General features: G+C 43.2%; 1 protein-coding gene across 1 annotated transcript in view; it reads right to left on the reverse strand.

Annotated features, from left to right (window-relative positions):
- lrp1bb (low density lipoprotein receptor-related protein 1Bb) overlaps nt 1-19,462 on the reverse strand; it is a gene marked incomplete at both ends in the record, with an annotated part of 163,069 nt that extends 143,607 nt beyond the window's left edge. The window contains 3 exons of the mRNA XM_084452101.1: nt 1,226-1,363; nt 18,615-18,737; nt 19,426-19,462. Coding sequence (XP_084308227.1) covers nt 1,226-1,363; nt 18,615-18,737; nt 19,426-19,462 — 298 coding nt within the window. The remainder of the gene's footprint in view (nt 1-1,225; nt 1,364-18,614; nt 18,738-19,425) is intronic.
- Between the last annotated feature and the right edge of the window lie 6,695 nt (nt 19,463-26,157).

Raw genomic sequence — 26,157 nt, forward strand, 5'->3', positions numbered from 1 at the left:
ATATGTAACCAGGTTGAATTGGTTAAACTCACTCCTGTATACTGTAAACCACCCACCCAAGCCATCAAATCCATAGCTTTCCGGTGATGTAGCTGGCTAAAGTGTTCTTTATGAGAAGTGGTCGTATGTTTGTAAGTCAGAGGACCTGAGATTGAATTCAGTGTGGACAAAGTGAGGTTGGAAGAGATACTGATTAATGACACAGTGACACCTGTTACAAATAGGCACCTGCAGTATCAGCTCCTATGAGTCTCATACCGTATAATGTAGACTTTCGTGGGAAAGGGTCAACAGTAGATTCAACCAACACAATATGAAATCACTTTGAGGGAGGTGGGCAACTCAGAAAATATAAATTCCCAGACAATTTTAAAGCACAAACACGCCAATACTGCACACTATTACACTGTCAAACTCATTCTCGGATCAATATAAATTCACTCCCCATTTCATACACAACCCACAACCCACCAAGCCAATTTATCAGTGGGAGCTTCTCTCTAACGGAGTGCGACATTGGAACAGACGTTTTCACTGCTGCTGCAGTGAACGAGACCTTGGACTTGTTTCAACTATTTATTGAATCCACGTCCAAGATTCCTATACCTTGGTCTGACCCACTGACAAAGCCCAGCGTGATTCGTCTCTCCTCCAGGTGACCGGAGGTCATAGCAATGGCTGGACTGATGCCACCGGGTACCTAGTCAGCACTTCCCACAGGGTGTCCATTGTCGTAGAACAGAAAGCAGGTGTCTATACCAGCCTGGTACTGGGCCGTAGCATGTGGCATGGCACAACAAACCTGTGTACAACACAACACCTGGTGATACTGTCCTGCCGAGACACTTGCCTGCTCGCTCTGACAAGCAGGCTGACATGAGGCGACCTTGGCACAGAGCTTGACCACAGAGGACACACACACTAAGCCAGGAAACACACATGCACACACTCGCACACACACACAGAGCATTTGCATGCCTGCACGGCCACAATGGAAATGTGTGTTGCCTGATAATTTCAACAATCTTCAAAAAACTCCTGACAAAGACACTGTATAAACACTGTACAAATGATGCATAAACACTGTTTAAACACGGTTACGGCAGGTTGATTGGCTTGTAACCCAAAGCTTTTCCACATCATCGGTGGCAGTGCTATATCCATGAGCTCTATTCACAAGAGTTGGCCGACATTGACATTCTAATAACCTACAGTTAGCTCATACCTCGACAGTGAACTCCTTCATCGTAGCCGTCCGCACAGTCTATGGCTCCATTGCACAGCTTGTTAAAGTGAATACATTTTCTTGTCCCAATGCACTGTATGTGATTAAGGGGACATCTTATGACCACCTCCCCCACACCTGCAAGAGAAAAAAAAAAACTGTTAGTACATTCAAAATGAAAAAAAAATATTTTAGGGAAAACAATATATATATATTTTGTTTTTGTTTTTTGTTTTTTCAAAAACAGTTTACTGCACATTCTGTAAAATTAACTAATACAAAGGAGCTCAAACAAGACTGCTTCCATTAGGCTTGAATAAAAACTGCAGCGGACAGAAGAGCTTTATCACTGCCAAATGAATGTGTATGCACACAAACATTTTTCATTGTCATAATCATTTGTATTAATGTGAAGCCATATTTTCAGCATACTGTGCACTGCTTTCCGTAAGTGCTGATCCTCACAGAAATACATCAGAGTATAGAATATATTGGAAGCACGCGAGTCTGCATATGCAAATGTGTTTACACTCGACAGCATTGTTCTTTACACACAACAGATGTTCAGCACACCGCCACTAAGCAGCCATGCTTCTGGAACCACAGCGAAGCCTATAACGGAGTGGCCCCTGTCCTGCCTGTCCACCCAAACAGCAGAGAGCAGCTGTTTAAGGATTCATGAGCCACATAGGTGACCCTCGTCCACATGGCAGCTGTGAGAGCACATAAAACATGTCTGACCAGCGCTCCGCCAGCACCGTAAATGTGTCACATTGCACCTTAACTACACTGGTATCAATTACCATAACTGCAACATAGCCACTTAACAGGAGATTCATGGTCCACGTGACGGAATCTCTTACGAATCCCTGGGGTTGTCGCTGGGTGCCTACGAAACCTGTTACCGTGCGCTCTTCAGCCATACTGCTCCAAGATGACTTTTTCACAGCTTTCATTTATACTTCATAAGGACAGATGATGCCATAATTAAGGCCGGCATTACAAAGGGGCCCGCCATTCCTCGAGGAGAGATTTGTGGGCCTAGAGAGGTGAATCGTCTTTAAGATGATGATTCACTTTAACTGTGGCTCCCACTCTAAAGTTGACTTCACTGCATTTAGTGGGTTAATAAGACCTTTCGTCTTTTTTTTTTGTTCTCCTCTTTATTTCTTGGACATCTCTCTCAGCCCTTAGGAACAACGTGACCTCTACTTTGGACGTTCATATTTCACACGAGAGAACTGGCAGTTGAATCAGCTGGGCTATTTTCACATTGCTTCTCCAAGGTCCCCCATGTGAAACATTCACTCGTTATGCTCATTTTATGGTGGCATTGAAGGGTCACAACACATAAAAAAAAAGTCAACACATTAACCCCCTCAAGTCGAGCGTCGTTAACTGTTAAATTTATACTTCTAGCTTTGCGATATTTTTTCATACACACGCAGCAAAAACATTGACGGAGTCCTTATAATCGCAACTTTCTGGGTTGAGCACAGTCAAATAATATGTGATTTTTAAAAATAGCCTAATTACACAAAAAAAGTAGGCTTGCATAACCTTGCAATTACTGTCTGACCCCCAGCAACGTACAGCCCACTTTCTATTGACATTCTAATAGGTGCAAATTTACCTGCATTGATAGGGAACTTTGTCTGTGGACATCTGTTCACACAAGATGGCCATGGGTGAATAGACGATTTGTAAACAAAAGCCCTATTCGCTATCTACTTCTAGATTATATTGCTTTATAGAACTATTCTATTCTATAGCTTTACATACCCAGGTGGTCCACGAGAATAGGAATAAAGCCTGTAGAGGTATTTATGGTTTCACGTTTAAGTTGTAGGCCTACGCTCATATGGTTATTGGTCATTTTCCCCGAAGTGAGGAGGGGGGTTGTACGACTACAGAGTGACTGTTGCTCTACCAAAATTAATCTGCACATAGCAGTAAAAAATATAAAGGCAATTAACAAATCATTCACTACAGTTTTTGATAGTGATTGCTTTAAGCAATTCAATTGAGTATTTCTCCTGATTGCACTGTGCAACATATTTGAGGGGTTATTTTGCAATAACAGATATATCCATTGTTCACAATGGTGCCAATTTCAAAGAGTGTCTCGGGTTTCACTTTTATGCCATTCTCCGACATTAATGTCTCCCATCAAGTTTTGGTTTTTATCAATCTCAAAGTTTGCTCAGGAGTGGTGTATTATGTTGTGTGTTGTTATTGTTGTATTGTTCTGTTTTGCTGATGATGAATATCAGGAGAAGTGATTTTAAAGTTCTGCAGGTTTGTGCTTGCCCTGTGCATGGTGCCTGTGCAAATAGCCTACAATACATTAACAAATACATTCACTAGATGGACAACAGTGGTTGTATATTTTTATTAATCTTGATCTAATTCATCTATTTTATTTCTGACTTCTGCATGGCTCTGAGTGTGTCTGAGTCACAGGCAGACAGGCGACAGGCCAAGATGATGGCCCGTTGTGACAGATCATGGGGTGTGGTACTGTAGGGGTATGGTGTACAGTAGGTAATGAATATTCTGATTGCCTACTAACTAGCCTGCTAAATTTGGGAACTGCTGTGTCTAAACCCTTTTTGGCTATTTAGATCTAAGATGTTCTAAATAATATTGACATCATTACATAACCAAGACTTTGATGAACAAAAAAAAATTACACAATTACAAAATCAAAAATACACCCTTGTCCAGTAATGTGTTGTCCTGCAGGCCAATGCCTCTACACATGTGTTCACAGGCATCTGCATATTCAATACAGGTCATGTCAAAACTGGTCAATTATTTATTCAGTACTTGTATGCCATGCATTACCATAATGCATCTAAATCCTTTAACAATTTAATAACTGAAGAGTATGATGATTAACACAGGAATGTGTAGGTCGCTGACAACTAACAGCATCCTCAACCTTTTCACAGTTATCTCACTGCATGGGCACTGAAATACACGGAAGAGAAAGAATGAGGGCATGAATATTCAGTGGTTTTGATCCACCACACAGGAACACACAGCTGGTCTCTACAGCTGAGATACGACGGGAGTCTCTCCTCTCAATCCTGCACCAAATTATCAACCACACTCTGCTCAGGCTCACCATAGGCTTGGGGAATTATTACAAACACACCAGAATACAAATCCAGCATCAAGACACAGTAATAAAGGCTAGAACGTGTATAAGGTTTCATCTGAACTGACCTCTAATGCCAAACTCACAAAATTGTATTGTTTCATGCCTGCCAATTTGGATCATTGAAAGTTCTAAGACTGCCCTTTTCAAGATTCAACATGGGAAATCTCATGGAAAGTACAGCGATCCAAAACCAGCATCTGGTCGTGGCTGTTGTATGTGAACCTGGCTTTAAGGGGAATGCAGAGAGGCAAGGCAAGTTTATTTGTAGAGCACATTTCAGCAACAAGGCAATTCAAAGTGTTTACATGAGACATTAAAAGCATCAAGACAAAGTGAAAGAACCACATAAAATGTCATATAAAACGAAATGCAAAAAATGACATTTAAAACAAAATGCAGGAAAACTAAATCACAGGAGTAAAAGTTACAGTGCAGTGTATGAATGAATAATTATTTGATTTAATGAAAAGCAGCGTCGAAAATAAAAGTCTTCAGTCTTGATTTAAAAGAACTGAGAGTTGCAGCAGACCTGCAGTTTTCTGGAAGTTTGTTCCAGATATGTGGAGCATTAAAACTGAGCGGTGCTTCTCCATGTTTTGTTTTAACTCTGGGGACAGAAAGCAGCCCTGTGCCAGACGACCTGAGAGGTTTGGATGGTTCATAACGTAGCAGCAGATCAGAAATATATTTTGGCCCTTGGAATGCTATGAAAAGTGAATACTTTAGCAGCAATATTTTTTAATTATGTGAATTCTGTAAACATACAGTGAGTGCATTAATTTCCACAAAATTCGGATGCAACTAAAGAGCTACTGGTTAAAGATTACATCTTTTCCTATTAGTATATCTAAGTGCAACTCAATGAGAAATTTCTCCTCAATTTCAACTGCAACTACTGCCGATACACTTTGATAAGTTAAATGAAAAGTAGGAAACAGATTATCAGGGGAAGGTACTGTATGAGGTAGTTCAATCGCTGATTGTATCCAAACATATTCTCAAGCACAGAGGTTTAGGTGGGAAAGACTGCAGCAGAAGGGCTCAGGAAATTGAATGTTATCCTTTGAACAATGAGCTCCACACAGCTCTTAGAAGCATAATGAATCATCTCTTTGTCCTTTTCATTAACCTAAAATAATATATGGTATGACCACAGCCACAACAAATCGTCAATCTCCTTTCCTCGTCCTCATAGTCTTTTTAAATTAAAACACATGGTGATATTTATCCTCTCTGGAGAAGTGTATGAAGAGAAATTAGCTGGGACAGGCTAATCCCTCTATTTCATGTGCAATGAAAGCCTTCTGGCGCGGATTTCAGTGGCTATGTTCATTATGATTATCACTTTAATCAGAGCCGTATGTGTGAAATGATCAATTCTGGAGTAAAATAATTGAGAATACACAACAGGGGGAAGCTCACTGAATCATCATACCTTGGCCTTGTGTTCCAGCACAGGTTCCAGCCAAAATGAAGATCAGTGCCTAATTTGTCAAGCAGCTTTTGTGGGCTTGTGTACCCTGGTCCCTGTCCCTTATTCTGTACACTGCGTAAAACATTTCACCCAACAACAGTTACCTGTGCACTACAATGGATGAAAGTTAGTTCCCTGATCAAACTCTTCCCACCTCTATGTAACTGCTTCAACTGTATGAATAATAAAATGGTTTTCAATGCTGCTTCAACTGTATGAATAATAAAATGGTTTTCAATGCTGCTTCAACTGTATGAATAATAAAATGGTTTTCAATGCTGCTTCAACTGTATGAATAATAAAATGGTTTTCAATGCAGGATGCTGTGTGCGTTTGTGTGTGTGTGCGTGTGCGTGTGTTTGTGTGTGCGTGTGCGTGTGTGTGTGTGCGTGTGTGTGTGTAGACTAAAAATAAGAGGTGCAGTGAACTGCCAACCATACAGTACCATGGGTTAGTGAACTCCTGGCGTCACTAGTGACTGTAAAGCTTTTGGAATTGATGCTGAGGTACTGTAAGTAAGTAAGTAGCCTTGAGAACCATTGGTTAGTGGCCCATAGGACAGGAGCCTACTGAATGTTTACTACTGTACCTCTTGATTCCTTAGCATGAGGCAGCTTGATGTACATGATGCTAGTATGTCGCAGGGACTTACCCCCACTATGCTGCCAAGCAGGAAGGAATTGGGTACCATGTTTCTAGTCTTTGGTATGACCCGGCCGGGATCAAACCCCCAACCTCCCGACCTCAGGGCGGACACTCTAACCACAAGGCCACTGAGCTGAGCTACTGTACTTCAACTTCATGTTTCGCCAATGTGATGTTGAGTTTAAGTTAGGATGAATAGCTAATTATTGAATGGATAGATTCATGGTATTTATGTGTGTCATCTGAGAGACAACTAGAAGCATTCTGACATATCTTCATCTGATCTTGGAGCCTGGCAGTACATCCGGAAAGTGCTCACACCCCTTCACTTTTTCCACATTGTTATTTTACAACCTTATTCCAAAATGGATCAAATTCCATATTTCTCATCAGTCTACACACAATACCCATCATGACTAAGTGAAAAAAGTTTTTAAGGCAAGGCAAGGCAAGGCAAGTTTATTTATATAGCACATTTCAGCCACAGGGCAATTCAAGGTGCTTTACATGAGACATTAAAATCATTAAAACAAAAAGCAAGACATTATAGACATTCATTTTTTAATTTAAGAATTTTTGTAAATGTTTTCAAAAATATAGCTGCAAGCAGCAATGATTGGGGTCCAAGTGTTTTCTGATGAAGTGTTGAAAATAAGATTTGGAGAAGCAGCAGAAGACCAGTGAAGCAAAGATGCAGATGCCTTGATTGAAATGAAGGAATTTGTCTAGCCCAAGAATTTTAAAATGAATTTGTTTTTTAAGTTGGCCACATGTGTACGTGTCCTTGAGCAAGACACTGAACTCCAAATTGGTCCTAATGGGCAGGCTGGCACTTTGCATGGATATGGCATGTCAACTTTTGAAGCACAAGAGTTCACAACAGGGCAGAAACAGAAAGTAGATTTTTGGAGATGTAGACATTGACTGATTTTACATATTTTAACAAATATAGAGTGAAGAACTTCTGATCTAAAGTGTAAACTATGTATGCTTTACACAGCATTTACTAATGAGTGTTACCCTTTAGCCATTTTTGATTTGAGCATTTATGTAAAATTGAACTTAACGACAGGTTCCGTTCTGGAGATAATTGCGAAAATGTTAACATAATTGTTATAGCGCCATCTTGAGGCCAATGAGTGTCATTTTATATCTCTGAGTAGTGGGTGGGATGCGGATGACCTTCCATTTTTTGTGAGTTTTGAGCACAGTTTTTGCTGCACTTTTAGAGGAGAAAAAATAAATAAAAGTAGAATGAGAACAAAAGCAGCTGCTTGGACCCCTAATTAAAAAAAAGGATGTACACATGTACATAGGTATTCACACCATTTACTCAGTACTTTGTTGAGGCGCCTTTGGCAGCGATTACAGCCTCAAGTTTTCTTGGGTATGACGCTACAAGCTTGGCACACCTGTATCTGGGGTATTTCTCCCATTCTTCTCAGCAGATCCTCTCAAGCTCTGTCAGGTTAGATGGGGAGGATCACTGCACAGCTATTTTCAGGTCTTTCCAGAGATGTTCAATTGGGTTCAAGTCTGGGCTCTGGCTGGGCCACTCAAGGAGATTCACAGACGTGTCCTGAATCCACTCTTTCATTGTTTTGGCCTTCATTGCCACTCCGTCAATGTCTCCACATCTCCCTCCACCACACATCAGTTTACAGCAGCGTCACAAAAAGCTCTGGGTTGTTGTCCTGTTGAAAGGTAGACCCTTGCCCCGGTCTGAGGTCCTGAGCGCTGGAGCAGGTTTTCATCAAGGCTCTCTCTGTACTTTGTTCCGTTCATCTTTCCCTCGATCGTGACTCAACAAAGTAAGCTGAGTAAAAGGTGTGAATACCTATGTACATGTGATATTTCTGTTTTTTAAAGATGTTTGACACATACATTTGGAATTTCACTTGTCATTATGGGATAGTGTGTGTAGATTGATGAGGGAAAAAAGGGTAATGCTTTAGAATAACCCTTATTAATGAACCATGCAAGTCATGCCATGCCATTCCAGAGCTGGAACAGCGTGAAACGCAGTGTGGAGAAAGGTCTGGCTATGCGAGACTAGTTAAGATATAAAATACACTTCACATGGCTCTTTCAGGATTGTTGACTTTCTGTCAGCTTTTGATATTGGAGAATAGAGGTCCCCCAGCAAGACATCATTACAGACAGACCATAATGGCCTAAACAACCTCTGGGACTGCACTCTTCACAGAGAACCTTTTCTCTACCTGACCTTCAGGTTCTTGACATTTGCAATGTTGTATGCAGGTTCCGCCCTACATTTGTGTGACCTTGGATAGAAAGGCCAAATGTTCAGATGACATATAAGAGCTATGGTTCATTCGGTCTCCCTCCTGGCTGGTGCACATCCAAGCTTTGTTTCATTTTCTCTCCTCCATCCATCAGGTAATACCAATCACAAGCTACACAGCTCCAGCCCCCATGGAAGCAACTGCAACTCTAATCTGCCTATGTTGACCAAACTCTTCTGCTGGGTTTTGGGAACTTGTTGATACAGTAGTTAAGAATAAAGTACTCCAATTTTAAGATGTCCTCGCCTTATTTACAGACTTACATAATAGTCATTGCATACTGCAGCATACTTAACACGCTGGTATTGAACATGCAGACATGTTGATGTGTAGTAAATACCATGCTCAGCCAATCAACCCGGGGCATCAGGTGGTTATAGCATCAGACCAGTGACTGAAAGGTGATGTCAATCGAGGGGTGCCGGTCATGCTGGCTGACCATGTGCTCGACTCAACCGAGGGTTGAGATAGAACACCAGAACACACTTTCCCCTTGGAAAACAAACCAAAAACAAATATCACACAGGGACATTTTATAGGGTACTATGAAGCCACAGTGTTTTTTTTTTATTCTCAGCCTGCATCCTTTGTTGTACTGTAACTACAGTACGAGTGAGGACAGGCAATTGATTGGGCCCATTGTCTTTCTCGACTCAACTAAAGTTCGCATAATCATCCTCGTGTTATTGGAAAGGCTTTTAATTTTGCTTCAGATTCAGATGAATCAGATTCAGATTGATCAGGACTAGTCAATTTGTATTCTCTTTGAAAGGCAGTGCCATTATTGATGTATCTCCCTTGTCCATATCTTCAAATGTCAACCTGATTAGCCGCAAGCCTTTTTTCCAGATATGGCATCTCACATGTTCTGGTTATGATCTTCCATTTCTCCTGACGAAGTATTTTTTCTCAATTAACATTCCAGAACATGCACCTACTGTGCTGTAGATTCTATTGACTTTTGTTATGATAAACGATTGCTCAAAACATATAGTTTTCAGCTGTTTTATACTCTATTCCACTTCACCATTTTCCAATGTATCTGCATACTCCAGGCCTGAGTTTTATGGAGCAAACTGGTCACATTGGACCAAAAATAATACATGATCTCAATTCTAATTCTTTGTACTGTATGGAAACCATCAGTAACGGCAAACACATTCATACAAAAGGGAGGTACAGTATATACACTGTATTTATTAAAATCTTAGATACAATACCCCAGGCATTACTCCTGTGTTCTAAATGGCACCTATTAATTGTAAATTACACAGATAATTAAATCAAACAAGAAAATTGCTTCAACATGCAATGTGATTGAGGCTGAATTAAAGCTGCCACCCCAGTAGGCATCTTGAGCTTGAAATACATCAAATGTAAAACCATTCACTGAACAATAAAACCATCATGCGTTACTCTCCACTGATGACAAGGGCTGGGGTCTATCCACTAGAGCCGACTTTTGAAAAGAAATACATAACAATGGTGACACAGCCGCTACAAAATTATAATGATTTGTAAAACAGTGGCATCATTTATATAGATGTTTTCTAGCATTATATAGATGTTTTTCTACCATTATGCAAATGTTGATATCTGATTGTTTAGAGGCTGACTTCAAACTGTTGTTTTATAAAACTCCTGTTTTATCTGTAAACTAGTCTGTTGAAAATACAATACATTTTACTGTTGTCAATGTTCCCATTTCACAACCATGCACCGCAAGGGCACTCCTCTATAGTTCTCCAATCAGGGACGGCTCTGTCACTGTTTAAAAAATACAATTACTGTCATCATATTCTAACAAAGCATTTCATGGTTCATGGATTTGAGCTATTTTCATAACTTTATTCCTCTTCAACATTGTCCTATTTCTTGTGATTTATGGAGTAATCTGATCAGATTGGAACCAAAATGAGCAAATGACCGAGCAAATGACCTAGCAAATGGCCTCTAATAAATCATGTCTGTAAAATATATAGTACCATAACGTTTACCATAAACCTTTTATGGTTGACCACAATGTCACCAAATACTGTGAGGCCATGGCTGAAGCCTGTACTAAAGTACATGAAACATGACAAACATGAATCTGTTTAACAGTGGCAGGTCAAAATACAAATGACCCCTATCATAAAAGAAAAAAACAAATGCTCATTGTGTTTTTAAACTCCAATGACCTAAGGACCTAACATAATAAGTGGGAGAGTGCTCTTCTCTCATGAACCTCTGGCTTTAACCCATCCACTTTGGTGTTGAACCAAAAGCTATAATGAACTGCATCAATAGGGAACCTCCAGTGTAATTATCATCCTCTAAATAAATGTATTTGATAAAATTATTCAACCTTAAGTCCAGGCCTCTTGAAAGCTTCCGGCAGTAATGGAACCACTTGCGACCTAATAACTTGTGGTTGTGGTTGTGGCCAGTCAAGTTTGTTCTGACTCACAGCACAGTTTGCCCTGACAGTCCTCCACTAGAGCGACAGGGGGATGATATAGACTTTAGGCTACTTTGATGTAACTGTGCTACCATGACAGCAAACCTATCTAGGTTTATAAAACATGCTCTTTCTTAGACCTTGTCCTTTACAATGCACATCTGGAAAGTTACGTAAGGAAAACGTTGGTTACGTATTGTAACCCTAGTTCTATGAGTGGAGCGAAGCCCCACAGGGCAAGCTCCTTACTGGCTTCACCAATCGTAGCTAGCTATATTAGCCGAAACGTTCAGCGCACAGACTGGGGGTCAGCATAGAACTATGGTTACAACCACAACATGCACTCTTGCTGAATCCATTAACAAAACCGGCCAGCCAGAGCTCCAAGGTAATGACCATACTGAAGGTTGGCACAACCCAAGCACTGGCCCTTACCCGCCACACCTAGCTTATTCCAGCTGAGGGCAAGGAAAGGCATGTGAAGGGAGAGCTGGGCCGGGAGCGGTTACGCACTGTAACATAACCCATCCGAACCTCACCCAGACCCAAAAAGCCATCATGTCCAACATTGACTCCCGATGGCCGTTGTGCCCAGCACAGACAATGCCACAGACATGGACAAAAGATAGTAGTGGACAAAAGGGGACGGTGATGACCAAGTCGCCGCCGCGCAAATGTCCGCCACAGACACTCCATTAAACAGGGCGACCAACGTGGCCACGCCCCTCGTAGAGTGTGCCCGAACAGCCCCAGGCAGAGGGCGACCCGCAGTCTCATAAGACTTGGAGACGCCCTCACAAATCCATTGGGAAAGACACTGTTTGGATAGCGGCTAACCAATCGTCCCAGGGCCGTGACAAACCAACAACTGAGGGGTGGACCGGAGTGCAGGGTGCAAGGAAACCTGCTCCATTGGTTCAAACGGAGCTCCATAGACTGCATTCAAAACCAAAAGCATATCCCATGGCAGCGCTGTGGCTTTACACACGGGGCGAAGACGACGCATGCCAGCCAAAAAATGCTTGACTAGGGGATGCCCATAGACTGTAGTCCTAGCGAACCCATCATGACATGCAGAAATAGCACACGCATACACTTTCATAGTGTCATGAGGACGGTTTAGCCGTCCAGGTGTTGGAGAATCTCCAGAACCGTCTCGACCGAGCAAGACTCAGGAGTGATACCACTCCAGTGCGCAAAAGCAGCCAACTTGCCAGAGTAAACCGCAGCAGGAGACCATGTGTGCACTCTAAATATTATTGATCACCGCCGGGGAGAGTCCTTTACCAGACGATCTCTGCCATTCAATAACGAACCCACCAGCGGCTGCCACACAAATCGAACCCCCCACTTGGGATAGCGCATTCGGGATTGAGGGATGGGGATACCACCGCGCCAAGTGGTAGTCCGGTGCTATCAGAATCATTGATAAGGCCTCCGACCCCACCCTGGCTAGCAGCGGTGAGATTAGGCCCATCAGTGAGAAAGCACACAACAGCCTCCAGCCAGGGGGCATGCGCGAACGCCTCCACTCCTAGCGAAGGCTGGTGCCGCTGACTCAGGGAGAACCAGAGGGGACACTTTGCGCATTGCACCTTGCGAAGCGAACAGGTCCACCTCGGCCGTCTTGAACCGAGCCCAGAGTTGAGCTACAATCAGAGAATGTAGGCTCCACTCGCCCGGTTGTGGCCTGCCCTGGGACATCAAGTCCGCCCCGACATTCAGGCGACCGGCTATGTGCCGTGCATTCAGAGACCGGAGGTTGACATGAGTCCATCACCACAGCTCCACCGCCAAGTACTGGCGACCAAACTCCCTGCCGGTTGATGTGAGCCACTGTGGTTTGGCTGTCCGACTGCACCTTTGCATCGCACCCCTGTACGATGTGGCGAAGTGATGTGGCGACACACCTCGGGGTGTGTCTCAAGTGCATTAGACCCAGTGATACCACCACGTGAGCTGCTGCCATGAGACCAGAAGACGCTTTACTGAACTGAGACCTTCCCAGAGTGTCAGAAAATGAGGAGACGCTTCTCTAGCATTTCTCTCCTCGATTCGGATAGGCACGCTCTCATGGTGCCCGTGTCCAGGCTGATACCTAAACAACCGGACGCAGTGCAGATACTTCCGATGCCCAGGTACTATCGGCATATGGAAGTAGGCATCTTTCAGATCTATGTTGGTGCAAACGTCGCTGGGAAGGAACGCTTCCAGCATATGGCACCGTAAACATGTGAAACATGTTCAATTTAGGCACTGCCTTGTTGGTGGAGGTCCAAAATTGGTCGCATGCCTCCTGTTTTGTTTGGCACGAGGAAGTAGCAGGAAAAACAGTGGAGAACAGTGAAACTGAACGGAACAACCGTCTGTCAGAACATGCTGCAGCCAGCTGTCCAGGAGACACCTCTCCTGCCAGACCACGAGGTGGTCCAAGAGAGGCCACGCTGGAGACCGTAGCACATGATCGAGGAACTGGCCATGAATCATTTTGGCCCTGACCGCCACTGGACAACGGATGAGCTTTAGTGTCTCGGCCAAGGCGGGCAGCCCTTGAAAGGGACATGAGGAATCCCCATAGGATTCCACATAATGTTCCTCTGTGCACGGGTGAATGGCATTACGGATGGAAACCACTTCATTCATAAAAGGAGGAAGTGAGATGTACATCGTTGACGTCATGCAATGCGTGAACAGGGAATCTTGTCACCACATTTGCATATCCACTGCTGGCATCGGCGAAACAAATCGTGGACCAGAACCGACATTTTCCATAGCTGGAAAAGTCATCCTGGTCCTACCAATCGACATTGTCATATACTATACATTGTGCAGAGAAGCTACGTTGCCTTGTGAACTAGCCGACTCATGCACCCCGTGAGAGATAGTTAGAACACGGCCATTCATAACAGACTGACTGTTCAATGTTCGAACAGTCGACTGTTCGATCCCCGGCGAAACGGAGGAATGTTTTATTTGCCGCAGAAACAGAAAAACATACCGCCGTTCGAATCGAGGACCCGACAACCCAGAGATTACTCTCTTTGCCCGTAAGGCATGCAGTCGATTTTCCTTTTGGACAGACAGGGAAAGATGCCGCCGCTTGACCCGGGGTCATTAAAAAGGAAAGCGCTAAGCTAGACCCCGCCGGCAGCCGTACCAAAGGTTATAAAATGTTCAAACTGGGCAGGAGTGAACAGCTGGACCCCATTGAACATAGACCTTTTCCTGCCTTGACAGTGATTCCGGAGGTTGTCTCGTCTGCTGTGATAGCAGGGGAAGACACCGCAGCTCGAACCAGAGGCTTCAATGTTCTCAGATTGGGCAGGAGCGAACAGCTGGACGCCATCGTACTCACAAGCATGAGTCTGCCTTTTGCTAGCTAGACTAGACAGACAACATGAGATGCAGACTGAACATTACCATAGACAGGCACAGGACAACCAAAATAACAATTAACTGTATTTTTATTGTCGCCTTTCATGGAAACATCCCCACCGCCGCTCTTAAAAGAATGCAGGGGGAAAGGCAAAGGACAGTCACGGACCTCGGCACACCATGAGCCTGTAGGCGGGCAGCCGGCGTGCCCTGGCAGGGAGAGGCAGTCGCTGGCTAGTCTTCTTCTTTCGTCTCAGTCGTACGCAAGCTGAAAGTTTCTAGGAGCAGAAGAAAGGCGTCGAACCCCGTTTATAGAGGGGCACAGGACCTGTTTGGTCGCGGTTGCGTGTATGTTTTTTTTCTTCAGTCAATGTAGCTACAGTAGTTACAATTGGTTAATCCAATAAGGAGCTTGCCCTGTGAGGCAGAGCTCCACAAAATAGAACGGTTACTGTTGAGGCAGAGGTTTTGAGAGATGAGAGAGAGTATAGTACAAATCTCCCCAGTGCTTGTCTGTCATAGTTGAAACACTGTGAGTACAGGAATGAAGCTGGGAGCTGAGTTCATTCTCAAAATACAGTGTGCTGTATTTCAAATCCTCTCAGATGATCTTCTAAACTGCTGAAATAGCTAGCTGCAGTGTAGCATGGGGAAATCAGTGGGGAAAGTATTATGTCAAGGGTAGCATGATCAGTTTACTACTAATCAATCAGTAAAATCGGTGCCTATAATCTGTAGTGATAACTAGTGAGATGATGGTCCACCTGCAGAACAGCAGACTTCCCACATGAAAGTATATGCAGTACACACACACACACAAAGAGAAATGTAGGTATGCATGAACACACACACACACACACTTCTCACCATAAGCAGATGGCACCAGCCTGAGGAGGTGTGTATGAGCCCTGCTCCAACTGGGAGAAAGTTCCACTAAATTAAAAGGTTTTTTTTCCAAATCCCCTCAGCTTTAGAATGCAAATCCTTCCCTCTGGAAGTGAAAATATGAGTTTATAATAGTGTAGGTGAACAGGATGCAGATGGCAGGCTGGAGAACGCACTGGCGACGGCAATGTGGAGTGAAACCCCTGACAATCACAAGGGCTAAATGACTCTGAGCTGTTTGATCTCGATCACACCCTGACTTCAGATGTAGAAAGAGATTGAGGAAATAAACATGAGCTTCAATTACCTCTGCTTCTACCGTGGTGACACTCCAATCACATTCTAAATAATGAAGAGAGAGACATCTGTGAGAGAACAACCTGTAACCATTGTTAGCGCCTCAGGCGCATCTCTCCTCTTGTGAGAGCGGAGTGTAGAAGAAGAGAACCGCTCTGCTGTGCATGTTACCAGGACATGTACGTTCAATTAAAGCTGTACTGTACATCCAGGAAAAAAAGGTCTGTGACACAGGAACACGTGTCGTCCTTGCGTGAGCAATGCTAATGAGGTGATCTGCAGACGTTTCAGATTTCCATACAGAATGAGTTAACAGAGTGCGTCTTGGTGGCACCCAGTAGGTAGGAAAGCAAACGTTACATACTGTACTGAAGCTCCTGACAAGGCTTTGGCTGCTTTGCCCCTTAAACTATGTCCCTACTGGTGCCATTTCAATATGGGGAGTGCCAGATGAAATAACCGGTCAAACTAAGGGTTACAAATAATAATAATAATAATAATAATAATAATAATAATAATAATAATAAGAGTCACAAAAAACATTAGTTAACTGTTAACTAATGCTTATTTAGGGTTATGTTAGGTTACTAATGTTAATTAATACCTTAGTTAAGGTTAGGGTTAGGGTTAGGTTAGTTAACCTTAGTTAACATAAATGACATTAGTAAATGGTTAATAGAGACATTAGTAAATGGTTAATAGAGACATTAGTTAACTGTTACTTAATGCTTAATAATGCATTAACTAATGGTTATTAATGTACCCTTATTGTAAAGTGTTACCAAATAACCATACAGCACAACATAGGAGGTAGGAGCTATAGTACAGCACAGTATAAACGTTACAGTTTAGTATCTGTCTAGATCCATCACACAAAGAAACCACGAATGCAAGACACAAATACAAACTTTGAGTGGACTCAGTAACTACATTTCGGTGTATATTTGGTTATTATGACTCCACAGTGAAACAATAAGTGATTCTAAACATGTTGCATGTTTTTTCTAGGGTCCTGAGATAAAAAGAAAACCTGTATGGACCGCTCCCCCTCGTCACAGCAAGATGAACCCCCCATGGGAGATCTCTTTGAAAACCTCCCCTCCATCTGCCTCTGTTTCTGGGACACACTCTGATAAACTTCAGTGCTGATCTGGTCGAGCCCAGGCGCACTCATCAAACACTGCCTGAGCGACGCACCATGGCCATGTTTGAAGGCAGCTACTGACCCTTTCATAGTCTGATCTACCGGCCGTGATGATTTCATCAGACAATTCATTTGGGACTCCATCTCCCTCTGCATCAAACGCAGATAGCAGTGACACCAAGAGAATACAAACACTGACAGCCTTTTACATTGTCTGGAAGCCTTGTGTACTGTATAATTCACACTGTGTACAAGGTTTTCTTTTGTAAATATTTATTTAAAATTCCTCAGAAATACATGATATTTTGTAGATGTCTTGCCTACCGGCTCTTAACTATCTCATTATGTGCAGTAAACAGTTGAATTGCCAACAATTCCACAGCTCACACATCTAGCTATGAGCTATAGTGTGTGGGGGGTAGCTGACAAAGACAGGCGAAAGGTTTAAAACCACCCCTGGCCACATGATGTTTTTCAAACAGTGCAATCGCAGGATGTTTTCCGAACAGTGCAATGTTTTAACTCTCCAGTAAGCAGAGAGGGTCTTGCCAGAGGAGCTCCAAAATTGCCACTTTGCTGGTGTTTCTTTTAGGCATTAGAAGGGACCAGGGCCCCTCCCCCAGCACCCCCCGATCCCCGGAGGCATGAGGCTGAACGGCCAACCTCGTGCCCTCCCAGTCTCCCAGTAATGGAAGGCAAGGCTCTGCTTCCCATCCAGGCTCTCCGGTGTGGTGATTACATCTGCTGACTGGAGATGAGCGAACGGATGCGAAAGAGCCACGCGATGGTAATGCCACAGAACGAGGAAACCTATTTATGCGATTTTTAAAATCAGGCTAACGCCTTCCGTGTCACAGAACAGATCTGACAAGATCGTACAAAGAAATGGCCCTGTTTGTTATTCCGAGAAGCACAGATTTAACGTTAATCTGCCCCAATCATACACACAAGACCTGCAGGTTTCAGGTGACTTCACTGGTAATATACTTCACCTCACAGAGGCAGGTTTTTTATGTTTGTTTGTGATACAGTAAGTATAAGCTGCAGCTGCGGGGGTATAAACAAAGATTTTCTTCAATTATTCGTGTTTGCTGGGCTAAGCTCATTTAATTTCGCCTTTCCATCAATATATAATCCATGATAATGAGCTATTCCAAATTCCCATGATGAATATGTACTGTAGCTTTCTACCCCTAGGCGTTGTAAATAAAATGGAGCGCACGCGATTAATCTAAATGATAATGGAACACCTTGTGGAGACAGAAGGGCTTGGCCAACTACAACCTTGATAGATTCAGTGGTTCAGCACAATACCGAAGCTCATCTTCAAGGGCATACTGTACTGTAGGTGAAGGTGAAATTGATTGTGGAGAAGATTGCGAAGCAAGTTGCATTAGCTGCAATATCAGACACGTACTATACTACACACAAAAACATTCTATTACTTTGATAAACGAATGCCATTTTCTTTTATCATGCAAATCGGCCTTCAGATTCCCTACGCATCAAGATGCGGTATCCACTTCTATTCAAGTCTAGCTGTGTAGTTAGAGCATGCACATGCAGCTGCATACTTGGGATGTAACCACATATATGAGGATGGCTTTTGATGGATTCATGTTTGCGATGAATGAATGAGGGTGGATGAGTTACTCACAGCGGTCGACTGCCTCGTCCGAGGCGTCTGGGCAGTCGGGTTCCCCATCGCAGAGCCAGGCCTCAGGGACACAGGTCAGCAGGTCATGGCAGTGAAACTCCCCTAAGTCACACAAGATGGGCTCTGGATGAAGAGACCAGAGGGTGGAGAGATATGTCATGGTCAAATGGGATGAGATGCATGCATCACACGCTTCAAATAGAGCAGATCAATGTAATGAATGACTGAGGTGATAGGTTTAGTTGTAGATGATCGCATCGCCGTGACCAGAATGTAATGTTATGCACATGGAGAGTAGCTACAGCACTATATACGCCTCGGACAAAGAAGAGGACCCATGGACCTTTTCACGAAGATTTGATCTTAGCAACACAAAATACATTTTGTGAAAAATACATTAGGCCTAAATATCAGTCGAACAAACCAGGAAGCACAGATATTCGATTGAAAGTGTATATTCTTGAAGAAATTGAACCATTATTGATCCCTCCAAAAGCCAACAGCAGACAGCCATAAAGGGCTCGTCTGACAGACCCTTCCTGAGATGAAATGCCCATCGCCTCATCGCAAGCTATTGCAAAGTAGTTTTAGCAAGTTTCTTCTTATCTGACTGACTGCTTCCTTGGGTGTTGTTAGTTTATTCCAGTGGAGCGAAAGCCTGGTCAACTAAAAAGTCGTCCCCGCCTTTCAATAGCAGTCATCTGTCAGTGTGTTGACATGTTTCCTGCCACGGGCTGTCAGAGACGCGCCGCCATCACTCACAGGAATGACACATGCTTTGCTAAAGATTTGACACCACAATGTGACCTACCACTGCCTATCCCTCGGTCCTGAGCAGAACCAGTCATTTGTTTCAAACCTTAACCCTCAGACACTCATGGGCTTCCACTCCACACACACTGTATTTCTAAGCCATTAGTGACGGGAGGGGAGGGAGTGCGGAAGCAGGTTTCCAGCAGGGGAAGGGAGGTGGTGATAATTCAACGCACCACTGATCTCTGCCCTTGCGCCCTCCAGCAAATTCATTACCCAGGGACAAAACTGAAAAGGTCAAAATATCTCATCTCCTTTACCGCTTTTACTTCCACAGATGAAAGCTATCTTATATCTCCCAATTCATTACAATCCAAGGTCTTGTTGGACATAAATCACAAGGCTCTATATTCTGAAATTATTTGGGGGCACACACCAGTGAACTAGAGTTCTTTCCCCCCCCAAAATGGGCATTGGGCAAAATCTGAAACTGAACACTATACTGGAGAGCATGAATTATATGTTTATATTCCTGTATACACATGCTACTGGGAGAATTAAAATCAAGACATTGGCATTTCTATCATCAAAGGTGTAGTGTAATTATTAAATTAAATTGGTGATTTATATATACGTATATATATATATATATGTGTGTGTGTGTGTGTATGTATATATATGTCAGTGTTATCAACAACTAGCAATCAAAACAAAAGTAATTACTTGAGATGTAGCATTTGCAAGCTCCAACTCTATCAATAATGTTGTGCATCAGTATCAGTAAATAATCCTATCAATTCTTACAAATGCAGTTGAGTATAGAAAACAATTATTAGGCCAGTTAGTCTACCAATTAGTTATCCCTCGCCACGTATCCCTTGGCAATGTCAGCTATTGTTGGGATAAACTGTGATAGATATAGTCTTGCCAAAAGATCTTTAATCTTTTTTGCTGTCACACCAGTAGATAAATGTATCACTAAACGTCACACACACACACACACACACACCTGTCTGACATGACTAAATGGTGGTCTGGATCACGGACTACCTCACCGGCAGGCCACAGCATGTCCATCTGCAGGGCTGCCTGTACGATAATGATTAGTGATAAGCAACACGGGCTCCCCAAGGAAAAGTCCTGTCACCTTTCCTGGTCACCCTCTACACTTCTGACTTCAGACACAACTCTGGAGCGTGCCACCTCCAGAAGTTCTTGGACGACTCCTCTGTTGTGGGCTGCATCAGGGCAGACGATGAGGAGGAGTACAGGACGTGGTCAGGAGATTTGTTGAATGGTCTGAGGAGAACCAGCTCTAACTCAACATCAGCAAGACCAAGGAACTGCTGGTGGATCTATCTATCGATCTATCTATCTATCTATCCATCTATCTATCTATCTATCTATCTATCTATCTATCTATCTATCTATCTATCTATCTATCTATCTATCTATCTATCTATCTATCTATCTATCTATCTATCTGTCTATCTATCTATCTATCTATCTATCTATCTATCTAAGCATTTTTTTAAGTACAGTCTGAAGATGCAGTGTAGAAAATGTGGTGTCAATTGACAAAAAAATGTGGCAGGAGATTCAGATACAGAAGCAGAATATTGGTAATAACAAGAGGTCCGGGCAGATTAGAGATAGATCAGAATATTTGGCAAATTGGGGCTTTCATGAAATCTATGACAAGTGAGGGCTTTTTAAGTCATTTTAAAATGTATTCCACAGTAAGCGGTTATGATCCACTGCCGATGTGTTCCTCCTCTAAGAGCTCCCATCATCTTCTTCTTCTCCTGCACCCCCTCCTCAATCTTCATTCATTCAAACATTTATTTTCAAACTTAGAAGTAGAGAACACACACAATGATAATCTGAAAATAAAAATCAAGCAAAGTAATGAATCGACCAAAGCAATTACAGATAGACGCAATGGTCTTTAGCCAAGGCCTTGAACTGACCATAGGATGGGAGAGAATCAATCCTTAAGGTGTTTTGGTTATTGCAAAAGAGTATGGAGCAGCAGACGAGAAGGCAGACTTTCTGAGTGGTGACCATACTGGAGCGACTGTAAGAGCGACCCCTGGCCCAGGAAGAGGACGAGTGTTATGATACTCTAAGCTGTTGTCCGTTTATTTGTCAGTGCACTTCCATGTCACAAATTAATGTGCGCGAAGCACCAACGCTGGCCAAGGTTATTCACCCTTCCCGACAACACGAGGAAGTAATAGGACGAGATATCAACAGCCCGGAGACGAGCCGTGCCCTGAACGCATAAGTCTCCGTGGATGTTTCCCCACCTTTGAGGACGCATTGATTACCATTGAAAGCAGAGAGCGGGTGACACAGGAGTCCATTTCCTTTCCTGCAGACGGGGCCCATGAAAGAGACGGCCCCTGGACCCCAGAGCTGCCTGGCTGCCTATTGAAGTCTACCTGCTTTCATGCTGCTCTGCCTTGAAAGCAAAGGGCCACATTTGAGTCGTTTGGATGACCTCTTATGTCAATTCATCTCCCCCTCGCAGGCACTCAAAGCATTACGTCTGTTTGCTGTGACTGCAGCTTTTGCACTCTGGACATTTCAAACAAAGTGAGAAACAAACGACGGATGGAAGAAAACAAGCTACTCCATTCCCCTTCTACCCAGCAAAAAAATACCACTCCATTTGCATTGTATTTCTCAATGGTATGGTTAGTTGAAGATAATTTCTAACAACACAGGTTAATGAATATCGAAAAAGCAGCAAAAACAAAATGGCAAAGGCAAAAAAAATCCATTACCATAGCAGTATGAAATGTTCAGTAGAGCCTGGTTGGGCACATTAACACAAGCTTCATTCCTGACTCCAAGCCGTCACCACGGTCACAACACTGTGGCTCATTAACGCCATTGAGCCTTTGAAACACAGCATATTTCACAGAGACAAAAAAAAAATCATTGGGCGACAGCAGATGAAAAGATGTCTGTTCATAGGGGGGAAGGCCAGCCAGCAAGAACGGCTCTGTCAAACAGTGCGTCCTTCTTAAAAGAGAAAACGTATAGGTCTGCACAAAGAAAAGATCCAGATATCATTGGTAAAATAGCTTTTGCGTTCTATGAATCATGACGTCATCACTGTTTGGTTACCGCAGTGCGGTCATTAGAGTGAAGAAATCGTTTGACGTTGTGTTTGATGTTGTTTTTCTATTTGTGTTTGATCGACTAAAGTGACGTCAACCCCCATGTTGTATGTACCACACAGGGGTGATAGCTGACAAATTGGAGGCAGCACAATATATTCACACAGTAAACAAAGTTTGATTTGATTTAAACACAAACACACACACACACATACAGTACACACACACACACACACACATGCAGTAATAAAAGACTATGCTTCCTGGTCATATGCATGTCATATGCATTATGAATGAATGTGTGCAAAATACAGGGGGTTACAAACCACACGAGGGGCGTGTTTTTACCCTAATCTTCACATCTGCCAGGGTTCACGCTGCGGCGGCACGCGTCTCAATGATGCCTGTTCTGCTCTAATGAATTTTACTACAAGCTTATCTCTGGCGCCGACGCACGCCATGTGGTATTTGCACCTAAATGCCACCCTCGTCGTCTCGGATCAGAGAACGGACACGTGACGGCACCATTACTTTGCTCGTTGTGATGAGCAAGCTGAGAATCACTCCGATTCCTGGATTCCAAACCCACATTGTGAATCTCTGAATGTCAGCAGGGAAACTATCCCTCTCTGCCCTCCCTCGTTCCTCGAAGAGAAAAGACGGCGGGATTAAAAGTCTGACCGTGAAGCCGCGTCTAGTCGGCACACTCTCTTTGAAGAAGAAGAAATAATGATGTTGCGCAGACAAGGAGGGGACCCTAAGCAACTACCTCCAGGAAACACAGGTTGCCATGGGCTCTTCCCCATGGCAACATGGAGCAAACTCTGCATTCTAAACTAAATGGGTGAGAAATCAATGGGAAAGGACCAGAGGGCCTTCATTAGACTGCCTGACCTTCACTGCAGAGCAGGGTCACTTTTATTTTCTCACCAACAGCGGCGGCGTGTCAACAAATTATCGCGAGGAACACCCACGGAAAAAAAAAAAGTTTCCGAAGACAATGCTGGAATAGCCTCCCGTTCCACGGCCAAATTCCCTGACCAGTAAACAAAGAATGATTCATGAGACTGATCTTAAAGCCTTGTGGTCCTTTATAGCCATTCGCTCCACATGCAAGGGAAGCATTACAGCACAGCGCATTCATAGAGTAAGAACAGGATCTCGTGGGTTACTGAATCATGCGATTGTAATTGTTATTTGGCAGGCGAGAGAGCCAACGCTCGTGTTGTCTGGCGTTTGCTTAGCGCCGGGTGAAAAATGTTGCTCAGCAAATGTTTCTGCAGTTTTCGGCCCCCTAAGCCTAATACAAAAAATACAAACTATGATGCCGACGATCACATCGTTTCAAAAGCCAGATAGTACACAGCAGGTGGGCAGGCCACAGTAAAATTGCAATGCTGGTAGCCTTCAAACCTTTGTCCCATGCTCTATTCAAGGTCACCTAATCTCCCCGTCCTATCACAGACCTCCATTTCATGCATTCATCCCGACCTATTTTGGATTTATTGTCCTGCCTCGCATCATGATTACCAATCAGGAGGAGTAATAGATGCTTAAGCAGACAGGGTCTTTGTCACATGGTGGGGTGAACTGCCAGTCAAGGTTCCGTCAGGGCTCATCTTGTAGCAGGGCCCATGGGGCTGTCACCTGGGAGCGCTGGGTGTTACTTGATTAAGAGCATGGATCCTGTGGGTTTACAGTGAGAGCTGTAAGAGTGAGAGATCACCCCTGCCACAGGCCTGCCAATATACCACCTCCATAGTCTATCCATTACCCATCAAGTCCACTTTAGGAAGCAGCATATCATGGTGCAGTGTTACGTAACGTTAGCAACACAAGGCCAATTTATCATATTCATTTTTTACTTGTCCGATCAGACAACTGCATGAGGCATTCCTCTTGGCCGAACAGAGTTTACTGGTCCATGGGAAGCGGGCAAAACTGTTAGTCTACTACAGGTAGCTTGCCTTGTTCCTTAATCCCCCGGTGTGAATCATGGCTAGCCGGCAATAACCTAGCCTACCTGACTGGTCTCATCATTCTCCTCTCTCTTCCTCTTCAAAAATCGTCGTATGCCCATCTGGAAAATTGTATTGATATATTAGGTTATAGGATCCGCTAGTTGTCATCAGGTCATCAGGACATAAAGGTTACGATACACAACTAGACATACTGACAACAAAAAACAACAATAACAACCGCTACAACAATGACAACAAATGTTAACAAGACTAGCTCAAAGCGCAAAATCAGTAATAGTTCATATGACGATCAGTTAACAATTACAACTGCCACTAGATTCGGTTTCTATAGCCTTTACAGCACTTTTGAATTCATTTAGAGTGATTCTGTCCTGGAGTTTAAGTTGTTTTGTTAAGTGTTCCACGTTGACGGGGCAGAGTACATGAAAGCCTCTTTGCCCATCTCAGTCCGAACTCTAGGAACAGTCATTGTGATAGAGTCCTGGGATCGTAGGGATCGCAGGACATGATTAAATGACAGGGACTTATTTCAGACACCAATCCAGTTGTTGGTACGTTTATTATGCTGTTTTCTGCTTTCAGACCAACCAATTTATGGAGCAGTATTTAGACTTGTTGCTTGGTGACTGCCTCCTGTACAGTACATCCAATCAAGAGAAAACGGTCCTGCTTTGAATAGCATTAGTTACTTTGACTAGAATGATCTACAGTATATCAATGTTTCAACAAGTTAGACTCCATTTTCTAAACATATTGTACAGTATACAGTAGATTCATTCAATAGTTCTGTACTGTATAAACGATAATTGTTGGGTAAAGGAGCACAGATTCCTCAAATTAAGATGGACTCGCTCAGTTAAGTTTCCAGTTTATTCCTCTGTGAGCCCAGTAGAGTGATACAGCTGGAAGTCGACTTCAGCAGATCTGATTACTCTCATCCCATTAGAAAATAGGGAGCATGTATCTCATCTAACATAACTCTGGTTTATTAGCCTGGAGAATGAGCATGACAATTCAGTTAAACTATGATCTGAACCCACCGAAGAAAAATAAATAAAGAAATACGGAACCCATCAGAACAGTAGAGTAAATACTACTATTGGATGTGAGCCAGTCTTTTTTACGATGTGTTAGCATGTGGGAAGCAATGATCATGGATGAATACTCAGCTCTACTGTACATGACAGTTTGCAACATCAAAACGTCATCGACTGATTAAGACTGTCGATGTGCTGCATACAGCATAAATGTTATATGAGGGGGACTATAAGAAACGAGACATCTAAACCAAAGGGCAGCGAAATTCAGTTGAGGATAAACAACATCACGCTCACTCCCCTACCCTCCTCAGCGCCATGGATCCCTCATTGTTGGTTGGTTGGTCATTGGTCATTCAGCTGGCCAGATAGGCTTTTGGAGGTCTCACCTCATACACAGGCTGTCAAACACTTTAAGTCTTACTTGTTTAAAGGAATATGCTCGTTTTTGACAACCTGGACCTTATTTACGACATATTATAAGAAGTTTGACTCACCCAGATCACTTTTTTGTTGTTCGGAGGCCTGTAGAAGAAATATAAAATCCAGCGCGAGCCAGTATATCCATGTAATGGCGGCGCACGGGGCATAGGGAATGCCGTTTCTCAAAATCCATTTTCGGCCGCTAAACGGTTGTTTTCAT

The sequence above is a fragment of the Borostomias antarcticus genome (genome assembly GCF_949987555.1).
Source record: "Borostomias antarcticus genome assembly, chromosome: 17".
Lineage (NCBI taxonomy): Eukaryota > Metazoa > Chordata > Actinopteri > Stomiiformes > Stomiidae > Borostomias > Borostomias antarcticus.